Source organism: Mauremys mutica, chromosome 11 (genome assembly GCF_020497125.1).
Source record: "Mauremys mutica isolate MM-2020 ecotype Southern chromosome 11, ASM2049712v1, whole genome shotgun sequence".
Classification (NCBI taxonomy): domain Eukaryota; kingdom Metazoa; phylum Chordata; order Testudines; family Geoemydidae; genus Mauremys; species Mauremys mutica.
The window spans coordinates 29,955,103-29,974,190 of record NC_059082.1 but is presented as its reverse complement, the minus strand read 5'-3'; the positions used below and the strand labels follow the sequence as shown (position 1 = coordinate 29,974,190).

The following is a 19,088-nucleotide window of genomic DNA, read 5'->3' as shown; positions in this document are numbered from 1 at the left end:
TTCCCCAAAGGTCTGCCCCACAAACTCTGTCCCCCTCCTTTCTCTCTCTCACTCGCTCTCCCCGCCCTCATTCACTTTCACGGGGCTGGGTATGGGGTTGAGGTTCGGGATGGGGTGAAGGCTCTGGGCTGGGGCTGAGGGGTTTGCAGTGTGGGAGGGGGCTCTTGGCTGAGCCTGGGGCAGGGGGTTGGGGTGCAGGAGGGGGTGAGGGGTGCAAACTCTGGGAGTTTGGGTGCAGGAGGGGGCTCTGGACTGGGGCAGGGGTACAGGAGGGGGTTTGGGCTGCAGGCTCTGGGCTGGGGCCAAGGGGTTCGCAGTGTGGGAAGGGGCTCTGGGCTGAGCTGGCTGCAGGAGGGGGTGAGGGGTGCAAGCTCTGTGAGGGAGTTTGGGTGCAAGTTTGAAACACACATGGAAGGAAGCAATACAAACGTCTTTCATACAAATCCTTAATTAGGAAATGGGAATAAGTTTGAAGAGAGAGGATCAAATGTTTCAGGGCAAATTCCTTACAGATGCCAGTAAGGAATAAATATAAAGACAGCTGGATCTGGCTTGCCATGTTGCTTCCTTCCATAAAGGGTGGAGCAAAGATATGCTTGATTATCTCACTGTAACCTGATAGTTACCCGACTGTGAAACTTCTTGGATCATTCGTGGAATGGGGCTTGATTCAACCAACGTTAAAATTAGTTAAATTATTTTTAAACAACTGCCCGGTCCAGATGTTAGAACCACAGAGTTATCGGAAGACAGCTATTCTTTCTGCCTTTCAAGAGAGGAGCCAGATATACAGTCTTCAGTGAAGCACATTGGAGTGCTAATGAGCCTTGTTTGACTGACAATCCTCTTCTCCTCAGGAAAGAGGAGGCTCTTTAATCTGTGAAGATTCCCTGACTTGCAGAGATGGAGGCTTCAAACCAAGTGTGTTTTGGGAATGGAGTTTTTTCTTTAAACAGTCAGCAGCAATATACTGTAGAAGATTATTCAGTGTAGGCAGATTTTTCGAGGTTTTAGTTTTCAGATCAAATCTAAAACAGCTGCTTAGATGCATTGCTAGGGGGAGAAAAACTTTCAGTTTTACTAGATATCAGGAGGGAATGGTGTGTGTTGTTTTTTTACAAAGAGACTTACCACATTTTTAAATCCTGACTTGACCTAAATGAGAACAATCCCTGATATCTTCTGTGAAACTACATGAATTCTGGGTTAACAAACTTTGCTATGCATGAGTTTCAAGACCATCTGAGGTAAAATTTTAGTAAATGCCACCCCTGAGGCCAGAGAACCTGTATTGTGGAGTGGAGGGGTGGCAGATGTAGCACTGACCAGCAGAGCTGGTGGGAGGTGCTGGCAAGGGGCTGTGGGCAGAGGGCTCTGGGTCAGGAGTCAGGGGAGTGGGGGACGCGGGGTTCTCCTGCAGAGGGGGGATGGAGTGGAGGAAGAGCAGATCATAGGGTGAGGTGGGTTTCACGCTGTCTGGAGTGGTTCATGACCATGCGTGCCAACTGGTTGTATGTTCTGTAATTAGATTTCACCAACCCAGTAACAAATAGGAACTCCTGAAGCACTATCCTGGTCTTACCATGGAGTTACAGACAGTCCCCTTATGCATGCCAGTCTATCTTGCCACCCAGGCCACCTGGACTGAGTTGTAGTTGGTTGCCATATACCAAAGATCACAAAAGATTCCAGTTCCAAGAGACCAGTCACTTATACCAGGTCAGTTTGTACCTCAGATTTCACACTAAAGACAATGGTTGTAGCCAATCCTATAGTTAACTAAGGACTTATTAACTAGGAAAAGAAATGGGCTATTTACAGGTTAAAGCAGGCAACATATACACACGAATGAAGTAGTCTATTATTCCAAAAGGTGACGGAGTTGTAGTAATCTGTCAGCACTGAATGTCTTTTAGGGCTAACCCAGGTTGACCCTTGGGATCTCTGCTTCTCTTTGCTAGCTCCAGCCCGAGAGCTACCTGTATTTCCTTCTTCCAGAATTCACACTGACGGAATGAGCTTCCTTGCATGTCACACCTTCACAGATCTGAGGGGGCCCTTTAACTCAGTCTTTGCATCATGATGTTTCACAATGGCCCACTTAGTTTTGATAATCCTTTGTGATGGGCTGGGGAACACTCCTGCCTGGGTTCGCAAGTTCAGAGCAGGCATTTTTACAGTTATGAAGCATTTTATAGAGTCTAAACTCATATTTACAATTCTAACACCTATTGTGAACAATACTAACATACAGGTGAGCTGGTTTGGTTTCCAGCTATAAATTTGTCAGTTCTTTGCTGAAGCCTATAGCCCTGGCAAGAGCTGGCATCTGGTCTACCAGTGTCACAGTGGAGCTTCGGTCTGTTTTCTGGCTGAGGTTGCTCCTGGGCTTGTGGGGGCTCCCCTGAGCCACTGAGGTCCAGAGACTGTGAAAGGGAGGGGGATTGGGGAAGCAGACTTCTCTGGCTCTCTCAGACATACTCGTGTGCATACACACGCCCACCCCCACCACAGGAGAGGGATACCCAGCTAGCTAAATTTAGAGATGTTGGGGAGAGCAGTGGCAGTGGGTGTCTGGAAAGGTGCATGGGGTTTGGGGATAGTGAGTGTCTGCAAGGGAGTTTATGTGAGAGGTGTGGGGCGATGCTGGGTACTTGCAGGAAGTGAGGAGGCAGGGGCACCCCAGTTCTCTTCCCCCCCCCATCCCCACACCTCTCTCACCCTGCCCAGCCCCCCTACCTCTTGCTGACCAAGTCCAATGAGATGGGAGGCTCCACTGTAACTGAAGAGGAAGAATTGAGAAGGAATATATCAAGACAGTTAGTTTTTTAAAACTACTTTAATTATATTAATCCTAGTTGAAAACTTAAGGCCAACATTTTCCAATCAGGGTGTCTAATGTTATATTGCAGAATCTAGGTAGAAATGGTTTGATTTTTAGAGGTGTCGGTCCCCATCTTGCAATGGGAGGCACAGAGGAAAATTGGGCCACTCTTAGGGCTTACCTACACATGTGGTGGTGCAGCTGAACCGATGTAGCTGTGCTGCTGTAGCACTTTAGTGAAGACGCTACCTTAACTGACTGGAGAGCTTCTCTTGGGCTAGGGTGATTTAGGGAGTCGAGACAGGGTATTCTGGAGGGAAAAGCTAGGACTAGCGCAGTTCTGTCAGAAAGTGTAGGCTGAAGTTTACATTGTAGTGGTGTTTCTATAGCCAAAGCCCAGAAATGGAGGGGATTTGGACTGACTAGTCCATGTGTTCTGTTGAGGACAAGGTAGAGACTTCAGTCATGGGAGATTCATTTTAGGCGCTGGAGTTAGACTGTTGTGGGCACTGTCTTCAAATTAAAATTTTAAAATGAATGGCCGGCATTTTCAAAGGGCAGTTACTAGAGTGAGGTATAGTGCATGAACAGTCATGCCACTTCCCCACAATGTTCTGCCAGAGTATTACAAATCCACACTATTTCACTCCTGCTCCTCATGTCCTGGATCTCTGCTGCTCAAGATCGTCTAGTTGTGTGGAGGCTTTGTGGTATCAACAAATATTCACTAGGGAAGATGAAAAGACTACAAACTTACTTCCGCTTCTGATCATATCAAAATTTGAACCTATGTCTCCAGAATGCAGGGAAACTACTCTGTCATTTACCTCATGAATAAATTTAATTTTGTGGTTTGCTGAAGAGTGCACATTCAGTACTGGCATCCAACAGAATAAGCTGCTTTTTTGTAATCATTTGTGTTTGTTTCCCCTCTGTTGTAGACATGCACAGTATAATTAGAATTGATTAATACTATCACTGCACTCCTGTAGCATTTCAGAAACTAAACCAGCTCTGGGTATTTGTATTTCATAAAGAAAAGCATCAGCGAGTATCCTTTGGAATAGTCTCAAGCTTTGTTCCGGTAGCTCGTTTATTCAAGCAAGTTCTAATAAAAACATGCACGACTGACTGAAATGAGCTATTCCTGATCATTTATTCAAAGGATCTCTTCCAACAAGTCTAAAGTAGGAGGCAGTAAGTGCACTGCAGTGTGTCTGCATTTGACATGTTTTTTTAGCACAGAGTTGGTACCCATAATGCCTATTTCTATCCAGCCTGACAGTTACTTTGACAGCTCCAAAGATGCTCATTTAACTTCTACCAGGACCAGTTGTTTCAGGTTTGAGTACATGAGAACAAAAATTCAGTCTTTAGGATGATTAGATTGCTCAGTTGGTTACTGCTTTTCTGTTAAGCAGAGCTGGGTGAAGAATGGTAAATCTGTTTTCTGCGGAGGATTTTGAGATTTTTTTTTAAATTTGACCAAAAATGTTGAAATTCTCTGTGAAACAACTGCACACAGCCAAGCAGGGCACCAGGTGGAGAGCCCAAGCTCCAGAGCAATCTGCCCGGCATTCTGCCAAGGAACTGCAAGCCTGGGAGCTGTAACTTCCTGGCTCCTGGTTTGCCCAGCAATCAGGCTACTGAAGAGCTGGAAGCCCTGGGTCCCTGGGAGTCCAGCAAGCTCACAAGAAACCATGAGAACCTTGCCTAATGTTTTGGCAGAATTTTGTTGAAATTGACATGATCCTTTGGAATGTTTCTATTTTGGTAAATCTGGTGGGGAAAAAATGCTAAATGTTAATTTTTTTTGACCAGCTCCACTCTTAACCACATGTAACATCAGGTAATACCATCACTCCAAACCCTAATCCCTCATTTTAGTTGCTGCTCTTTGGAACTACAGAAATATTTCTTTCAAATTTTTTCTGTCACTTCTGAAATGTGCTGCTACTTGTTAGAAATTGCTATATAACTAATGGAAACAGTGACAGCAGTTGAAGTTGCTTGATGGCTGGCCATTATTCCATGATAAAAAAAAGTCAACAGTCAGAAACAATCTTCGTCAAAAGTCTGTGCTTAAATGGATCTTCGTAGATCAGATTACATTTGTCTGATTGACTGAGTTGCATAACATGGCTGAAATGGTCACTTAGTGTAGTCTAAATGCGGCATCTCACTAATGGTGTTGAGCAGTTCTCATTCAATATCATCAGCATCCATTAGCGGAAATGATTTCATTTACTTCAGTCACTTGGTTTAATGGAAATAATATTGCTGGCAGGAAACGTTATAATATCAATGTCTATTGCAGTGGCAATAAAATATTTTAGTTGCACCTTGACATTTCTTTGTCTATAAATGCATTAACATTTAAATAGTGGCAGCACCAAGAGGCCATAGTCCTAGGATAGCATTGTTTTCTTAAGTCAATTTTAGGGTTTATGAAAGATGCCAGATTGACTGAACTGCACGCTGAAATCCTATCTCTGAGACAGATGCCATAGTGGCAACGGATGTTTCCCTACACTTTCCTGGCCTATCAGCTTCACACCTGTCCTGGAAAGACCACACATGTGGGTGAAAGGTTAATTAGATCCATGAGCTCATTCATGTCTTACTGTGTTTGCTGGGGTTTCCAGCAAGGGTGCTAACTGAAACCAGCTATAGCCTATTTCTGTCCCATTGTGTAGCTTAGATAAGAGGCTGGGTATTGTCTAAACTTAGGTTTCAAAATTTTAAGCATATAATTTAAAAAAAATTATTTGATCTAATATTTAAACAGCACTGCTTGAAGAGATTGTCTGGTGTGTATTATTCAGATGTGTGTCTTAAAACCTGACTCTGGCTTTGAACCTGGTATATATGATCTGTATGTTTGTGCACACTCAGTGTGTCAACCCGTTACCACAATTAGTGATAATGGAAGGCTAATCATATTTTACTTGCCTATCAAAACAAATTCCTCTCCCAGATAAATTCTGAAAGGCAGCCAGACCTCCTGGCTTTCACTAGAACTAATTCTTCAATAGGAGGAGCATCACAGAGTTCAGCAGGGCAAGGATGGTATTCAGGATAGTGAAGTAAGTTGCGCTTTGTGAATGGTCCATGCTAACTACCTTATACTGAGATAGTTAACCACAGGGAAAGCTCTCTGAACAAACTTCTGTGTGGGCTAAGCTAATGCTCTCTTGCAAGAAGTGCCATGGGAACTTTAGTGACCACAAGTGGGTAGGACTTTGATTTTACCTCTTATCCCAAAAACAGCACCTTCAGCTGTCTAGTGTGTGTTCTAACACCGTGCTGGACACTGATTGATTCATTACTGGCTCAGAGGCTTAACCACCAACACCACTCCTTTGGTACTCTGGAAGTTCTTCAGATGCCTCCTATGAAGTCAGGCACAATCCTCCGTAGAGCTGGAAAAGAGTACGGCCTACTGGGGCATGGCTGCAGGCCATCACGTACAAGATTAGGCAGATCTCCCTTAACTGACAAGTACAATAACTCCTCACTTAAAGTCATCCTGGTTAACGTTGTTTCGTTGTTGATCAATTAGAGAACATGCTCGTTTAAAGTTGTGCAATGCTCCCTTCTAACGTCGTTTGGCAGCCGCCTGCTTTGTCCACTGTTTGTAGGAAGAGCAACCTGGTGGAGCTAGCTGGTGGGTGGTTGGAACCAGGATGGACCGGCAGCCCCACTATCAGCTCCCCGCTCCCCTAAGTTCCCTGTGCAGCAGCTGCCCAGCAGGCTAGCAATTGCAGCTGTCCCTCCCCCCACTGCCATGTGCTGCTTCTGCCCACTGCCTTGGAGCTGCTCCTCAAGCCTCCTGCTTGCTGGGGGGAGAGGGGGAAGGGGAAGAAGAGGGGAGCTAATGTCAGGGTGTCCCCATCCCCCCTGCTCCTGCACCCCACTTACCCCATCTTCCATAGAGCAGGGGACACACATAACCGGGAGCTTCCAGGCAGCAGCAGCTGCTATCCTGTCTCAGCTTGCTGATCTAATTAACAAGGCAATGTATTTCTGACCCCACTCTTTATACTTAAAGTGGAAAAGCGCATCTCTCTCTCTCTCTCTCTCACACACACACACATCTCTCTCTCTCTCTCTCACACACACACACACAGTGTTTGTCTCTGTCTCTGTCTGCCCTCCCTCCTTTCCTGCTGCCTTGTAGAGTGTGAGTTAACCCTTGAGGGCTCAGCCAATTGCTAGTTCATCATTTAGCAGTAAGGCATTCCCTGGAAAATATCCCACCCTCTGACTTCTCCACCTCAACCAAGCTTCACAATGATCATCACTGTGTACTAGTATTAAATTGTTTGTTTAAAACTTATACTGTGTGTGTGTGTGTTTTATAGATATAGTCTTTTGTCTGGTGGAAAAAAAATTCCCTGGAACCTAACCTCCTCATTTACATTAATTCTTACGGGGGAATTGGATTCACTTAACATCGTTTCGCTTAAAGTCTCATTTTTCAGGAACATAACTACAATGTTAAGTGAGGAGTTACTGTATCATGGCATATTTTGAATGTTTAGGATAAAGATAACCATAGCCATTTCCATATACAGAGGAACTAGAGGCAGGGAGAGGAGAGAGAAATTGCAGGTAGGAATTGGAATACTTAGGACCAAATTTTCAGAGCGCTTCAACCTGGCCAATGAAATTTCCCACAGAGGTTTTTTGCACCATTTGCCCAGCTACCCAATTGTGCATGCAAAATATTCATTTATATATGCAAATACAGGTGGCAGTGCTTGCAGTTCTGGCATCTGTGACTAAAAAGTTGACCTGAAAACAGACCCAGCTTTCAGTCAGAAATTGCTTACCTCGTGTGCGCATGTGTTGGTGCGCAAATCTGGGGTTCTTATGCACACTATCTAGGTGGTAAAATGAGAGAGCCACATAGTCCATTTCAGGGAAGATGTTTGGAAAAAAATGTTTTACTGGAGAAGGCCCTACTGTCCAGCTTGTCAGTTCTGCCCACGGGGGGGGAGGGGCGGGCATGAAATTGCACAGCCCTTCATCACGAAAGCATTTGGATCACAAGAAATGATAATTGGTTTCTCATTATCCCAAATTAACGTGACAGTATGGTTAATAGGAAATTTGCTAAAAATAATGCTCCGCCTATGTCAGCTGCTGAATAAGAAAGAGTTGATTAAGGGGGAAAAGAGCTTTTTTAGCCTGTGTGTACAAACAGCAGCAGTTTGTAGCAAAAGACATTGATTAAATATTAAGGGCTCTATCCATCAGAAAATATTGACCACTTTCAAGGCTACATCAGGCTGCAAATGTTCCAAATGTTGGCTTCACCGCAGGATTGGCAGTGCTGGAGACTGGTCAGCTGCTCTGTAAAGCTTGTAAGTTTGTTGTGAAGAAGGGGTATTGCTGAACTGCTAGGGTTGGAAGATAGGTAATGTGATAAATTCCCTATTCTCAGTAGGTCTACCACACCTTTTACAAATGAATACCCTAAAGATGGACCCAGCTCTGTTGCCTCATTATGGGGGGAGGAAGAAGAATATTTAAGCTGTCAGAGCTACCTTCCTTGAAGTTGGGAGTTTCTTCAGTTCTGCAAATCCTAACCTACTGCTGGTTTGGTTTTGTTTTTTGTTTGGTGTGAGGAATCTTAATTCTAATGAACTCGCTTCTGCTCTTTGGCTGACAGCTCAGCCTGCATGGGATCTAGCTATGTGGTCCCTTTGGTATTCTCCCATTTACCTACAGGTAAAACCCTGCCTCCTCACATCATTTAACTACACGCAGCTAGTGTCTTGATATTTGGTCTGTCTGAGGCTCATTAAAGAGTGGGAGAGACTCTGTTTACCTGAGAGAGGAGACTTGCTCATCATAACTATACAAAGCCATTTGAAGAGGTCGGATTTGGGGATAAACCCTGTATTTTATACCTTTCATTTTTCTATAATCACACCAATCATGTTGCACAGCATAGCACTATGCTATTATGATGCTGTCATTTTAAAAACATTTTAAATAGACTCATATGTAGCAAGTTCAGCAGAGGAGGGCTAAAATAGTCTGGTGGTAAGAGTATATTGGTGGCTTCTGCTTTGAGGAGGAGAAAAAGGGTATTCTTGCTGTCTTTTCTGGTGAGTGCTTTTCAGGTATGCCTTTGAGATTGGGGAACAGGAAGGGGAAAAAAGCTTGAGACAGGTCTATATAAACAAACTCATAATTCTTTTATACTTTAAATCACTTTTAAATATAAATATTTATAGTCATATAGCCTTCTGGATTGTTGCATGTGCCATACAGCAGTTTGTTAATGGGGATTAACTGAACTCCAGGAGAACAATTCTTCAATGAGGATATCTGAACAGGATGTCCGAATCCTGTTTTTGCCTAAACATATTGTCACTTTGGTACATGACTGGGCATCTTACATGCCTAAATCCTGATTTGAGTGTCCAGATTGGGGGCTGGGATATCTTAAGACACCTATGTAAGAAGAGCAAGCCCCCAGTCTTTACTTGGTAGAACTTGTTCTCTTTAAATCAGACTATTTCTGACAAGTCTGTAGCATTGTAATCCAGTAATTAGATGAGTTATGATCATAATAGATCCCAGATTTCCAGTTTGACTGTTGGTCCTGTCATATTACATTAATAACTCACATTCAGGTGGATAATTATAATATTCTTCAGTTGTAGGTAGTTTCCTCAAATTTCATTTTTAAGTATTATAGCTTTAGCTGAATGTCACTTACTTCCACTATCAATGCAAACTGGAAATTATGTAAATTAACATTAAGAAAACAGGTGTATCCAGTAATGTCTGTGCTAGTAGTGGAATTGAAGGCCCTTCAGCCCTGGTCTACACTGACGGGGGTGTTGACCTAAGATACGCAACTTCAGCTACACGAGTAGCATAGCTGAAGTCGGCATATCTTAAGTCGACTTACCTTGCTGTGAGGATGGCGGCAAGTTGACTGCTGCCGCTCCCCCGTCGACTCTGCTTCTGCCTCTCGCGAGCTGGAGTTCCGGAGTCGACAGCGCGCGTTCGGGGATTGATTTATCCGCGTCTAGACGAGACGCGATAAATCGATCCTCGATAGATTGATCTCTACCTGCCAATCTGGTGGGTAGTGAAGACCTGCCCTTAGACTCTTTTATGGAGTCCTCCTGGAAAATCTAAATTCTAATAATGCTTTAGCATCTGTCTTCAGTTGACTCAAAGTCTCAACCTGCTTTGCATTGGTCAACTCCCTTATCTCCTTCCATATAAGCAAGACTATTTGGTTTCCAGCTCTAGCTATGTATGAAATATGTGGGCAACTAAGCCTAACTTGCACTTTCTACACAGTCTTGTCCTGTGACATCTAAATCAAAGGCTAAGTGTTTTGCCCCTTTGAGGAGAAGGAGGTCCTGTAGATGTGGCAGCTTTTCTTCCCCGCTCCTCCTGGAGAGGAATACCTTTAGAGACCACCCCTTAGTGTCAATGCTATAGCTGCTGCTGCTCACCCTACCTGCAGGAAGAGCGTGAGGCCTAGAAACTCCTCAAACTCCTCCTCCTCTTTTCACTTCAGATTCCTCTGCCTGGTGAGTCCTCAATTCATCAGCCAATGAAGAGGCATGGGAGAGCACTGCTCCCCTAGGTCAAGAGGTAAGAAGAGGATAGAGTGGTCGCCTGTTTTTTAGCTGGATTGCTTCCCCCTGCTCCCACTGTCCCCTTTGCACCTGTATGTAAGACCAAACTCCAAAGATTGATCAGACATGGAACACGACAGTTAATCAAACTGATAAACAATGCAGGTAGAAGAATCATTTGCACCCAACATCCTGTGTAAATAAAATTATGGAGTGGGACTCATAATTATTTAAAGAAGTCACTGAAAAAACTGTAGCCTTCATGCATAGAGGCTAAGTAGTAAATAAAGACACATTTCTGAGTGCAGGTACTATAGTGAATAGAGAGGTGGTATAAAGGATATCTACAGGTTATGAATTCTGCATAATGGGGTTCTGATCTCAGTCATAGCTTCTACAAACTAACATATAACATACACAGTAAATATGTGACTGCAAACATTAAAGGAATGAAGTAAACCCAAGGTCCCTTCTGAAAACAGCAATTTCAGTAAATGTCTACTATAAATAATTTAAAAATTAAAGAAGTCTCATCTAAATGATGAAATAGTTAGATCTAACATTAGGATAGTATGGAATTGCATATGAAATTGAGCATAACTCAAAAGGAATTTTTGTATAAGAGCCACATCTGACTGACTAATGTCCAGCTGTATCTTTTTATATTAGGCTTTATTTCTTGGATTATATAGCTATCTCAAATCTAATTTACTACACTGAGTATATGCTCACCAAACCAATTCAATGTTATTCTAACCCAGTTCATTTGTTACATGCTGATGCATTTTTCAGTTCAGCCAAGTGTGCAGTAATAAGAACTGACAGTCTTTTTTTAAAATAAATAAATTAAAATTTGTAAATGCTCTTTTACATACTTGAACAAATATATTTACTGTCATTCTTTTTTACAAATTGATATATTTCCATTACAGTCATATCATTACCCCTGCTTAAAGCATTTCTGATCTAATCCCAGTATTTTAAAAATGATTTGGCTATGACAGTTGTGATGTTCTGACTCTGTGGATATTTGTTCATCCATATTATTTCACTGCACATCAGCACATATTGTACCATATTAGTTTAACCATCCAACATAATAAGATTTGTCTTGTCTCAAACAGAAAAGCATTTATAGACATTAAGAGAATGTAGTAAGCTTCTTGACTATCTTAGCTATGTACAGTATCTAGCTCAAAGTCGCCCATGGAGCTTTATGAAGCTCCCCGCAGAACTCTTGATAGTGTGGGCAGTTCAGGCATTTGTCTCCTGAGACTGTCATGTTTTCTTGGAAGGAGGCTTGGACTATACCCTACCGAGTTGCCATATCTGAAAATCAAGCTAATGACAGTGAGTTTAAAGGAACTTGTGTCCCCTACAGTAGTACTACAGAGTCAAGTCTTTGCCCTGCTGACTGACTATTATCCGTCCAGGGAAAAAATTTGTCCCTGACTCAAAGATGCAAACTCCTTCTAGCCTACAGCTACATTTTGGTATGGAGGCAGTCAGTGAGAGGGGCTAAGCAGTTCAGAAATCACCTTTCACACTGTCACCTGGAAATAATAACAAACTGGCAATATTTTGCATTTACATAGCACTCTAAATCCAAAGATCTCAAAACAGTTTACAAACCTTAATATGAAGCCGCACAACACCACTTTGAGGCATGCAAGTATTATTCCCTTTGTACATAGGGGAAATCAAGACACAGAAATTAAGTGACTTGCCAAAAATTATACAGAGGATCTGTGGCAAAGTAAGAAATACAACTTAGTTTTCTAGATTTCTAAGACTAGAACTTGAATCTGAGTCGTGTTGCATAGCCCTGCAACAATCCTTGCCTGGCAACTGAGGAAGAGGGTTGTCCCTTGTACCAGCAGTCAGGGCTCTACAGCATATATCAGAAGTGGAGGAAGGGTTCTGCTCCTGAGAAAAATGGGATTACAAAGGGAATGATCTGAAATGCTTTGCAGTTCCTTGATGTGGAGCTTGAAGATTTTCTCTTTGAGTTGCCATGGCAGCCCGGTAGCCCTGCTGCCACTATGCCAGCATTCTCCTTAGGACTTGCGTGGCCTAAAAGGTGGTAGACATGATGACGGGGGGAATCTGTCGAAGTTATGGTTCCCTTTCTCAGATCTGAAATATCCATTTCTGTGAGGCCACTCACCACTCTATTGATTTTTGCATGCCATTGAGTGCCCCCAACTCCCACTGTGGTCAAAGGGTGTTGAGGCCACTCAGCAACCTATAGGAGACAACCTTCACATTCAAGAGTCAGGCCGACGAGGGCCCTACAAAATCAGAATAAGTTGATACTAAAAATAGAATCAAGCCCTCTTTCTTATTTTTATAACACTCAAATTAAACTGCTTTTGTGACCTGGCACTGGGATTTTAGCTTTCGTTTATGCATATTGTATGAAATTCACCACTGTGCATAGGGCCATCATGAGTATAGCCCTGCAAATCGGCAGGTATCCGCTTCATCGTGGATGCGGATATCCAGGGACCATTTTTGTGGATATTGGATCAGATGTAGATACAGTTGTGCAGGCCTCTACTCACCCGCTCACCGCCCCACTTCCTGTTGAGCAGCTTGGGCCCCTCGGGCAACACCAGCATCCCCACCCTTTCCCGGCCCAGCACACTGGTTGCAATTCCTGTCCCGGGCCTGGGCTGCTGGCAACTGGGTAGCAGGGCCCACCCCCGGCCAAGGGAATTGGAGCGGGCAGGGCCCTGGCGCCCCACCTCTCCGCCCCACTGTGATGCAACACACACTGCTGCTTCCATGTGCCAGGGCTCGTGAGCCCCCAGGAGCAGCATGTGATGCGATGCCCCTTCCCCATAGTCCTCCCCCTCTGCACCGCTCCTTCTTCTCAAGACCCCACCCCTGTGCTGCCCCTTACCTCCAGTCCCCACCCTCGTGCTGCCTCTTCCCTGCAAGACCACCCCTTCCCCAGTCGCTTCCCCCCCTCCCCTGTTGCTAGCCCGTGTGAGATGGTTTGCTTCTGCAGGTGTGGATGTGGATACAAGTAAAAGACAGCTAGTGGATTGCTGGTTGGATCGTGGATTGATCCTAGCGGATGCAGATCAGATGTGGACCCACATTTTTGTATCTGTGCAGCGCTCTAATCATGAGGCCTATGCATCACTTACGTCTCCTTAAGACCTATTTTGAATGCTTGAGAAAAACAATATAGACTTGGTTTATCTGAACTACCTTTGTTTCAAACACATAGTGGCTGCACTGTCTTTTGGGTGTCTTCCTTTAATGCAGATGACATTTTTGGGCACTTCTTATCTTCAATCAGTAACGTTCAAGGAAACATCTAGCCTGCTGATTATTTTCTTTGTGATTTATTTAGGAGAAGGTTGAAAAGAGATGAAAGTGTTTCTCTGATTCCTTACAGGTGTGCAATGGTTTAGAACAGCCAAGGAAACAACAACGTTCTGACCTAAATGGACCAATTGACAACAATAATGCACCAGAGGTAAGCACCTTAGGCCCTATTCTCCCTCCTCCCCCAAAATTTCTCCCCACCATGGGCAGCAAATATTTCATTAAATGGGGAGGATGACCTAATCTCTGTCTCTCGCTCTCTCTCAAGGAAGAGCAGCTTCCATGACTGCATGGTTCTTGCGGCTCACAAAGCTTCCGTGAACCAGTGGCGGCAGCTGTCACTTTTTATAACAGCCCATTTTATAAACACAGTCCTAAAATGTTCAGGTGATATAAGGAGACTTCAGAAATTCTTGTTTTGGGGGCCATTGGAAAGTAAGGGCAGCATCAGAATGTGGCTGGTTTCCTCTCCATCTCTTTCTTGTGTGAAATTGCTGCATTTGGAGTCAAAGGATTGCTAAAATTCCTGTAGGAATAAGATCTCTGTGAATAATCCCTACGAACTGATCCACACATCACATCGTTCACAGCTGAAGGCCTAGCTGATTCACAACCTTACAAGTGGCCTCTGTGGTGAGCTGTGAACCTGCTCAGTCAGCTGTGAAAAAGATGCTGTGATAGACACCATAGATGGGCTAGTGGCACTGAATAATGGAGCAAAGAAGGAGTCTAAAGAATGCAGTGAGGATGTGCTTGGGGCCAGGCATGATGACTTAAAATCTGAGGGGTCTGTTCTCTCACAAGTGCACAAGGGAGTTATGGTAGTAGTAGCCTGTAATGTAAATGAAGACTTGCACATACAAAAAGCCCTCTTCCATCACTGGAGAAATTAACCCCGGTATTGGAGACCTTAATGCTCAAACTGGTATAACATTGCCAGCAAGGGAGTCTATGAACTGAACTTCCATTGAGTAGTATTAAAGTAGCACCTAGGACCCCCAACTAAGATAAGAGATTATGCTAGGCACTGTACCAATACAGAGAGGGTTCCAATATAGACCAAGACTCTAGTTTTGTTTAGTATTTTATTTTTTTAATTACAGACCTGTGAAATTAATTAATGGTATTTTAAAACATTGTACTGTCTAAATAGCAGCCATGTAAAACCATAAAGAGAAAATTAAATATTTTTTAAAGAATTCAGTATAAAAATGGATCTTTCATTATATTAAATATAATAGAAGTTATCCTTTATGGTCTGAACTTGATTTTGCTGTTTTGATAGTTTTACAGTGCATTATTTTTACTTCCCAACAGACAAAGAAAGTGTCTTCGTTTCCAAGTTTTGTTGATGGTAAGTAAATTTCACTGTATTCTAAGGTTACCGCAGTATAAAACAATATACTAAAAAACCCACAAAAAATCCAAGATTTTGCAACTGTAAAGTTTGAGTAAGAAACAAGCATGATCTATTTATGCACAACATATACCTTATGTATAAGCTGGTAAAGTTCTCACCATGTTCTCAACAGAGCTTGTATGCAGTGAATAATGTTCAGACCTATCCCTTCTTTAGGTTCGGCTTAACTAGTAAAAAAAACAAAATGTAATTTTCAGCCGAAACTTTGTTCCCAAATTTGGCTGGTCCTTGAATTTTCTCTGCAGAACAAGTTAGTCCCAGACTGTAATTCACTCTTCTTCTCACAAAGAGTCTATCTGTTCTCATATCTTGGTCGGAGCTCATTGAATCCATGTGAGAGTTTGAATCGGAAGTAATGACACTGCTTCCATGCATGTTCAGACAGCTGATACAGGAAGGCTCAACACAGGAGGCTGCCATCTTTAAATATGCTGGTCAATTTAGTTTCATTATTCACATTGTTCCTATTAAATTAGGAAAAATGTCTAGCCTGATTCAGTAAAATATTTGTACATATGCCTAACTTTGAGTAGTCACACTGAAGTTATGTTCTTAAAGTTAGGCCTAAAGTTAGGCACATTAGGCTTAAGCACTTTGCTGAATGAAGGCTTTAGGTATCACTTTAATAACCAGCTTAAACACTGGCAAATGACGTTAATAGACTTTAAAACCAAAAGGGACCATAATGATGGTCTAGTCTGACCTCATGTATAACACAAAATGTCAAAAAAAAACAGGAGTACTTGTGGCACGAAAGCTCATGCTAAAATAAATTTGTTAGTCTTTAAGGTGCCACAAGTACTCCTGGTTTTTTTGCGGATACAGACTAACACGGCTGCTACTCTGAAACCTGACAAAATGTCAAGTGATTCCTGCATCCAACCCATGATGTCTGGTTGAGCTAGAACATCTCCCGTAGAGTGAATGTCATCCACACAATCGCTTTCTTGCATATCAATCATATTTTGATCACAGTGGGTACAAGGTTCTTTTAGTTGCATCCTTTCTGTTTATCCTGATCTTTTCCAGACCAACAACCTTGATGATTTCTTTATTAAAAGATTATCTTTTACTGGAAAGAAAAAAAAATCAATACTCCTCCTCTCGTGAGTTTTGAGATACAGAAGTAATAAATATATGATACAGGCAAGTCTCATCTTACGCTGGGGTTATGTTCCGCTGTCAGCATGTAATGCGAGAATCGCGTATAGTCAAAATTACATTGAGTGTAATGGTGGGCAGAATTGCCCGCACTAGAGGTACAATATTAAAATTGTTATTTTTCTCTTTTTTGTTTTTGTTTTTTGTTTTTGCCGACCACGCAAAGCTGAATTCGCACATGTTAAATGTGCATAAGATGAGACTCGCCTGTGCTCACCTTTGCAGAAGACAAAAGGAACTACAGTTTTCAACTGAAAAAACACCCACTTGTCAGAACAAACATGCATATTAAGGCCTGTTCCTAAAGGGTTGGATGCCCAGTTTAAATGCTGAAAGAGGAGCTCTTCAGGTTTTTATGTTGTTTTGATTAATTTCCCTGCAGATAGCTGAAATATCATCTCAAGCATGACTTGAGAGGATTTTACTTGATAATTCTATTATGCTGACACATAGAGTTCTCTCCCCTGTAGATCATAGATCTTAAAGAATTCAATTTTTAAGACTAGTCCTTCCCCAAGAACAAGGTATTTTCATTTAGAAATATACACTTCTTGGGCAGACTTTTCCCAACTTCCTGATCTCACTGGCTTGAGCAGCAGCTTCTGTTTTCAGTAGCCTCCTTGAGAGACCTTGCAAATGGCAAGTTCAAAGGCTACCTGTGACGGTTCTCGGGATTATCCAGGGCTGTGAGGCAGCTCTCTAGCACCAGCTGTTCCCTTGAGGAAGCCTTGTCTGTGCCTGCCAGAGGTCAGCTCCCTGACACCCCCAGAAATAGGCAGCACAAGTGCTCCCCTCTCAGCCCATGCAAGCTCTGCTTTTCCTCTGCAAGTTAGTGATAGGCACCCCTAACTCCCGAGCATCCCTCTGTAATGTCCAGCCCCTGATCCTCTGGACACAGAAGTATTAGACCCACTGTTTGCAAAGGAACAGTATGCTGCAGTTTACTAGTTACACCTTGGACCACTGTGCCGCTTAACACACAGCACTTAGAATTTTTGATAAATAAATGTGTAGGTGCATTCTCTAACAAAGAGCAGAGATATTGGAAACAAAGTGTTACCTGTAAAATAAAATCCTAGTAGAGCCGAAGCTTCCATTGTGAAGTACACAATACTAAATGTGCATATAACCCAACAGACATGTAAGTTTCTCTTGCCAATATGAAAGGAACATGTTGGTCACCTTCTGGTGACCTGCTTCAACTTACAGACCTTAAGAACATAATTTCCAGTAAAGGTACATAACTCCTTTAAAGATGAGGCTTACATACATTTCATAATGGTTTAGATGACCAATGTGTTACTGGCTCTCAGGAGAACCCCTCACATGCTACCCGTTAGTGAATTATTGTGCATATAACTGATATAGGGGTTCTCAGTAAAACTCTGAGCATCCTTTGTGCCCTCTGTCAGTTGGCATCAAGAGGTTCCTGAGTCATGTTACTGCCCCTTTACACAGATTGACTGCTGAAGGAACTTACATTTAACTCTTGGCATTTACTGGCTAACAAGCCCTAAATTGAGGTAAATGAAACACATTCCCTGCAGGCAGAAGAATCAAGAAGGAATGCTGGCACTTGGAAATAAACACTAACAGAATTGTGCAGTGGACCAGGGGAAAGGAGGAGAGGACAGAGAGACTGTAGAAATTAGATGCTAGAAAACTAAAATAAAACTTTACAGTGCTTCCATATGTAGTGAAAAACAATTTTGGGGGGGAATTGTGGACACTTTGTTTTTTCTTTCTGTTTTAAAAGTTCACTGCTCTAGTGTTGAAAGTGGGATCCATACAGCTTTTAGGATAGCACGAAACACTTTTTTGTAAGTTTTAGTAACATTTGTTTCCTCTGATTTTTTTCTTTTAATAGCATAGCAAGAGAGGATGAACTGTCTATTGGGTTTTCACTGTCGTGTAGGTATGGTACAGTCACAAAAGTACATGGTACAGAAGGAGTTCATGTTGGCAAATCAGATCGCTCTCTGAATGCAAAGCCAAATTGCCCTGTGTTTTATTACTGCATTGGGTCCCCCAGACAAGGCACAGGACCCCATTGTGCTGGGCATAGTACTCACACATAATGAAAAGACAGTCCCTGCCATTAACCACTGAACATTTTCCTGTTTCTGCAGTGACCTCTGACAGAGGTACCACATTAGTGCACTAGCCTGCATCCAATTAACTGTTTAGGGACACATTTTCAGCAGCACTCCTTAACTGGGGTAGCAGCCAGTATTTTCAGTTATATCCGTTTGCATATGCATAGTGTCGCACATGCAGTTACTTGTCTTGTGGGTGCAAACAGACCTTTTTGCAAGCACAATTAAGGGAGCCTGTTGAATATTTGGTCTGCTATTATTAGATTTGCATTGGTAACAGATTCCTTCTCTTGAATTCAGCTGATTTTTCATGGAATAGCTCATGCCTCCAAGTGCGGTATTGTTGTGTTTTGAGGGTTTTTTTTTAAATGTTTGTTTACTGCTAGAAGAGCCTCATTCTATATGACACTTGCACCCTACAGCAAAGAAATGGTATTGCTAAATGTTACATTGCCAAAATAAAAACCCAGGACATCAAATGCCTTTTTAAAGAGATACTGTATATATATGATTTTAAGTTTATATTTAAAGAAATAACTGTTTTATCAGCAACATCACGAGGCAGCATAAAATTCAAACCTATTTTCAAAATAAATTTGTCTTTCTCCAGTTTTGCAGTGTATTCTTTTCCC

General features: G+C 42.6%; 1 protein-coding gene across 10 annotated transcripts in view; it reads left to right on the top strand.

The window, feature by feature from the left end:
- APBA2 (amyloid beta precursor protein binding family A member 2) overlaps nucleotides 1-19,088 on the top strand; it is a 228,795-nt gene that overhangs the window by 141,790 nt on the left and 67,917 nt on the right. For all 10 annotated transcript variants that reach the window (XM_044980042.1, XM_044980041.1, XM_044980032.1 and 7 more), the window contains 2 exons: nucleotides 13,850-13,930; nucleotides 15,097-15,133. In XM_044980042.1, coding sequence (XP_044835977.1) covers nucleotides 13,850-13,930; nucleotides 15,097-15,133 — 118 coding nt within the window. The remainder of the gene's footprint in view (nucleotides 1-13,849; nucleotides 13,931-15,096; nucleotides 15,134-19,088) is intronic.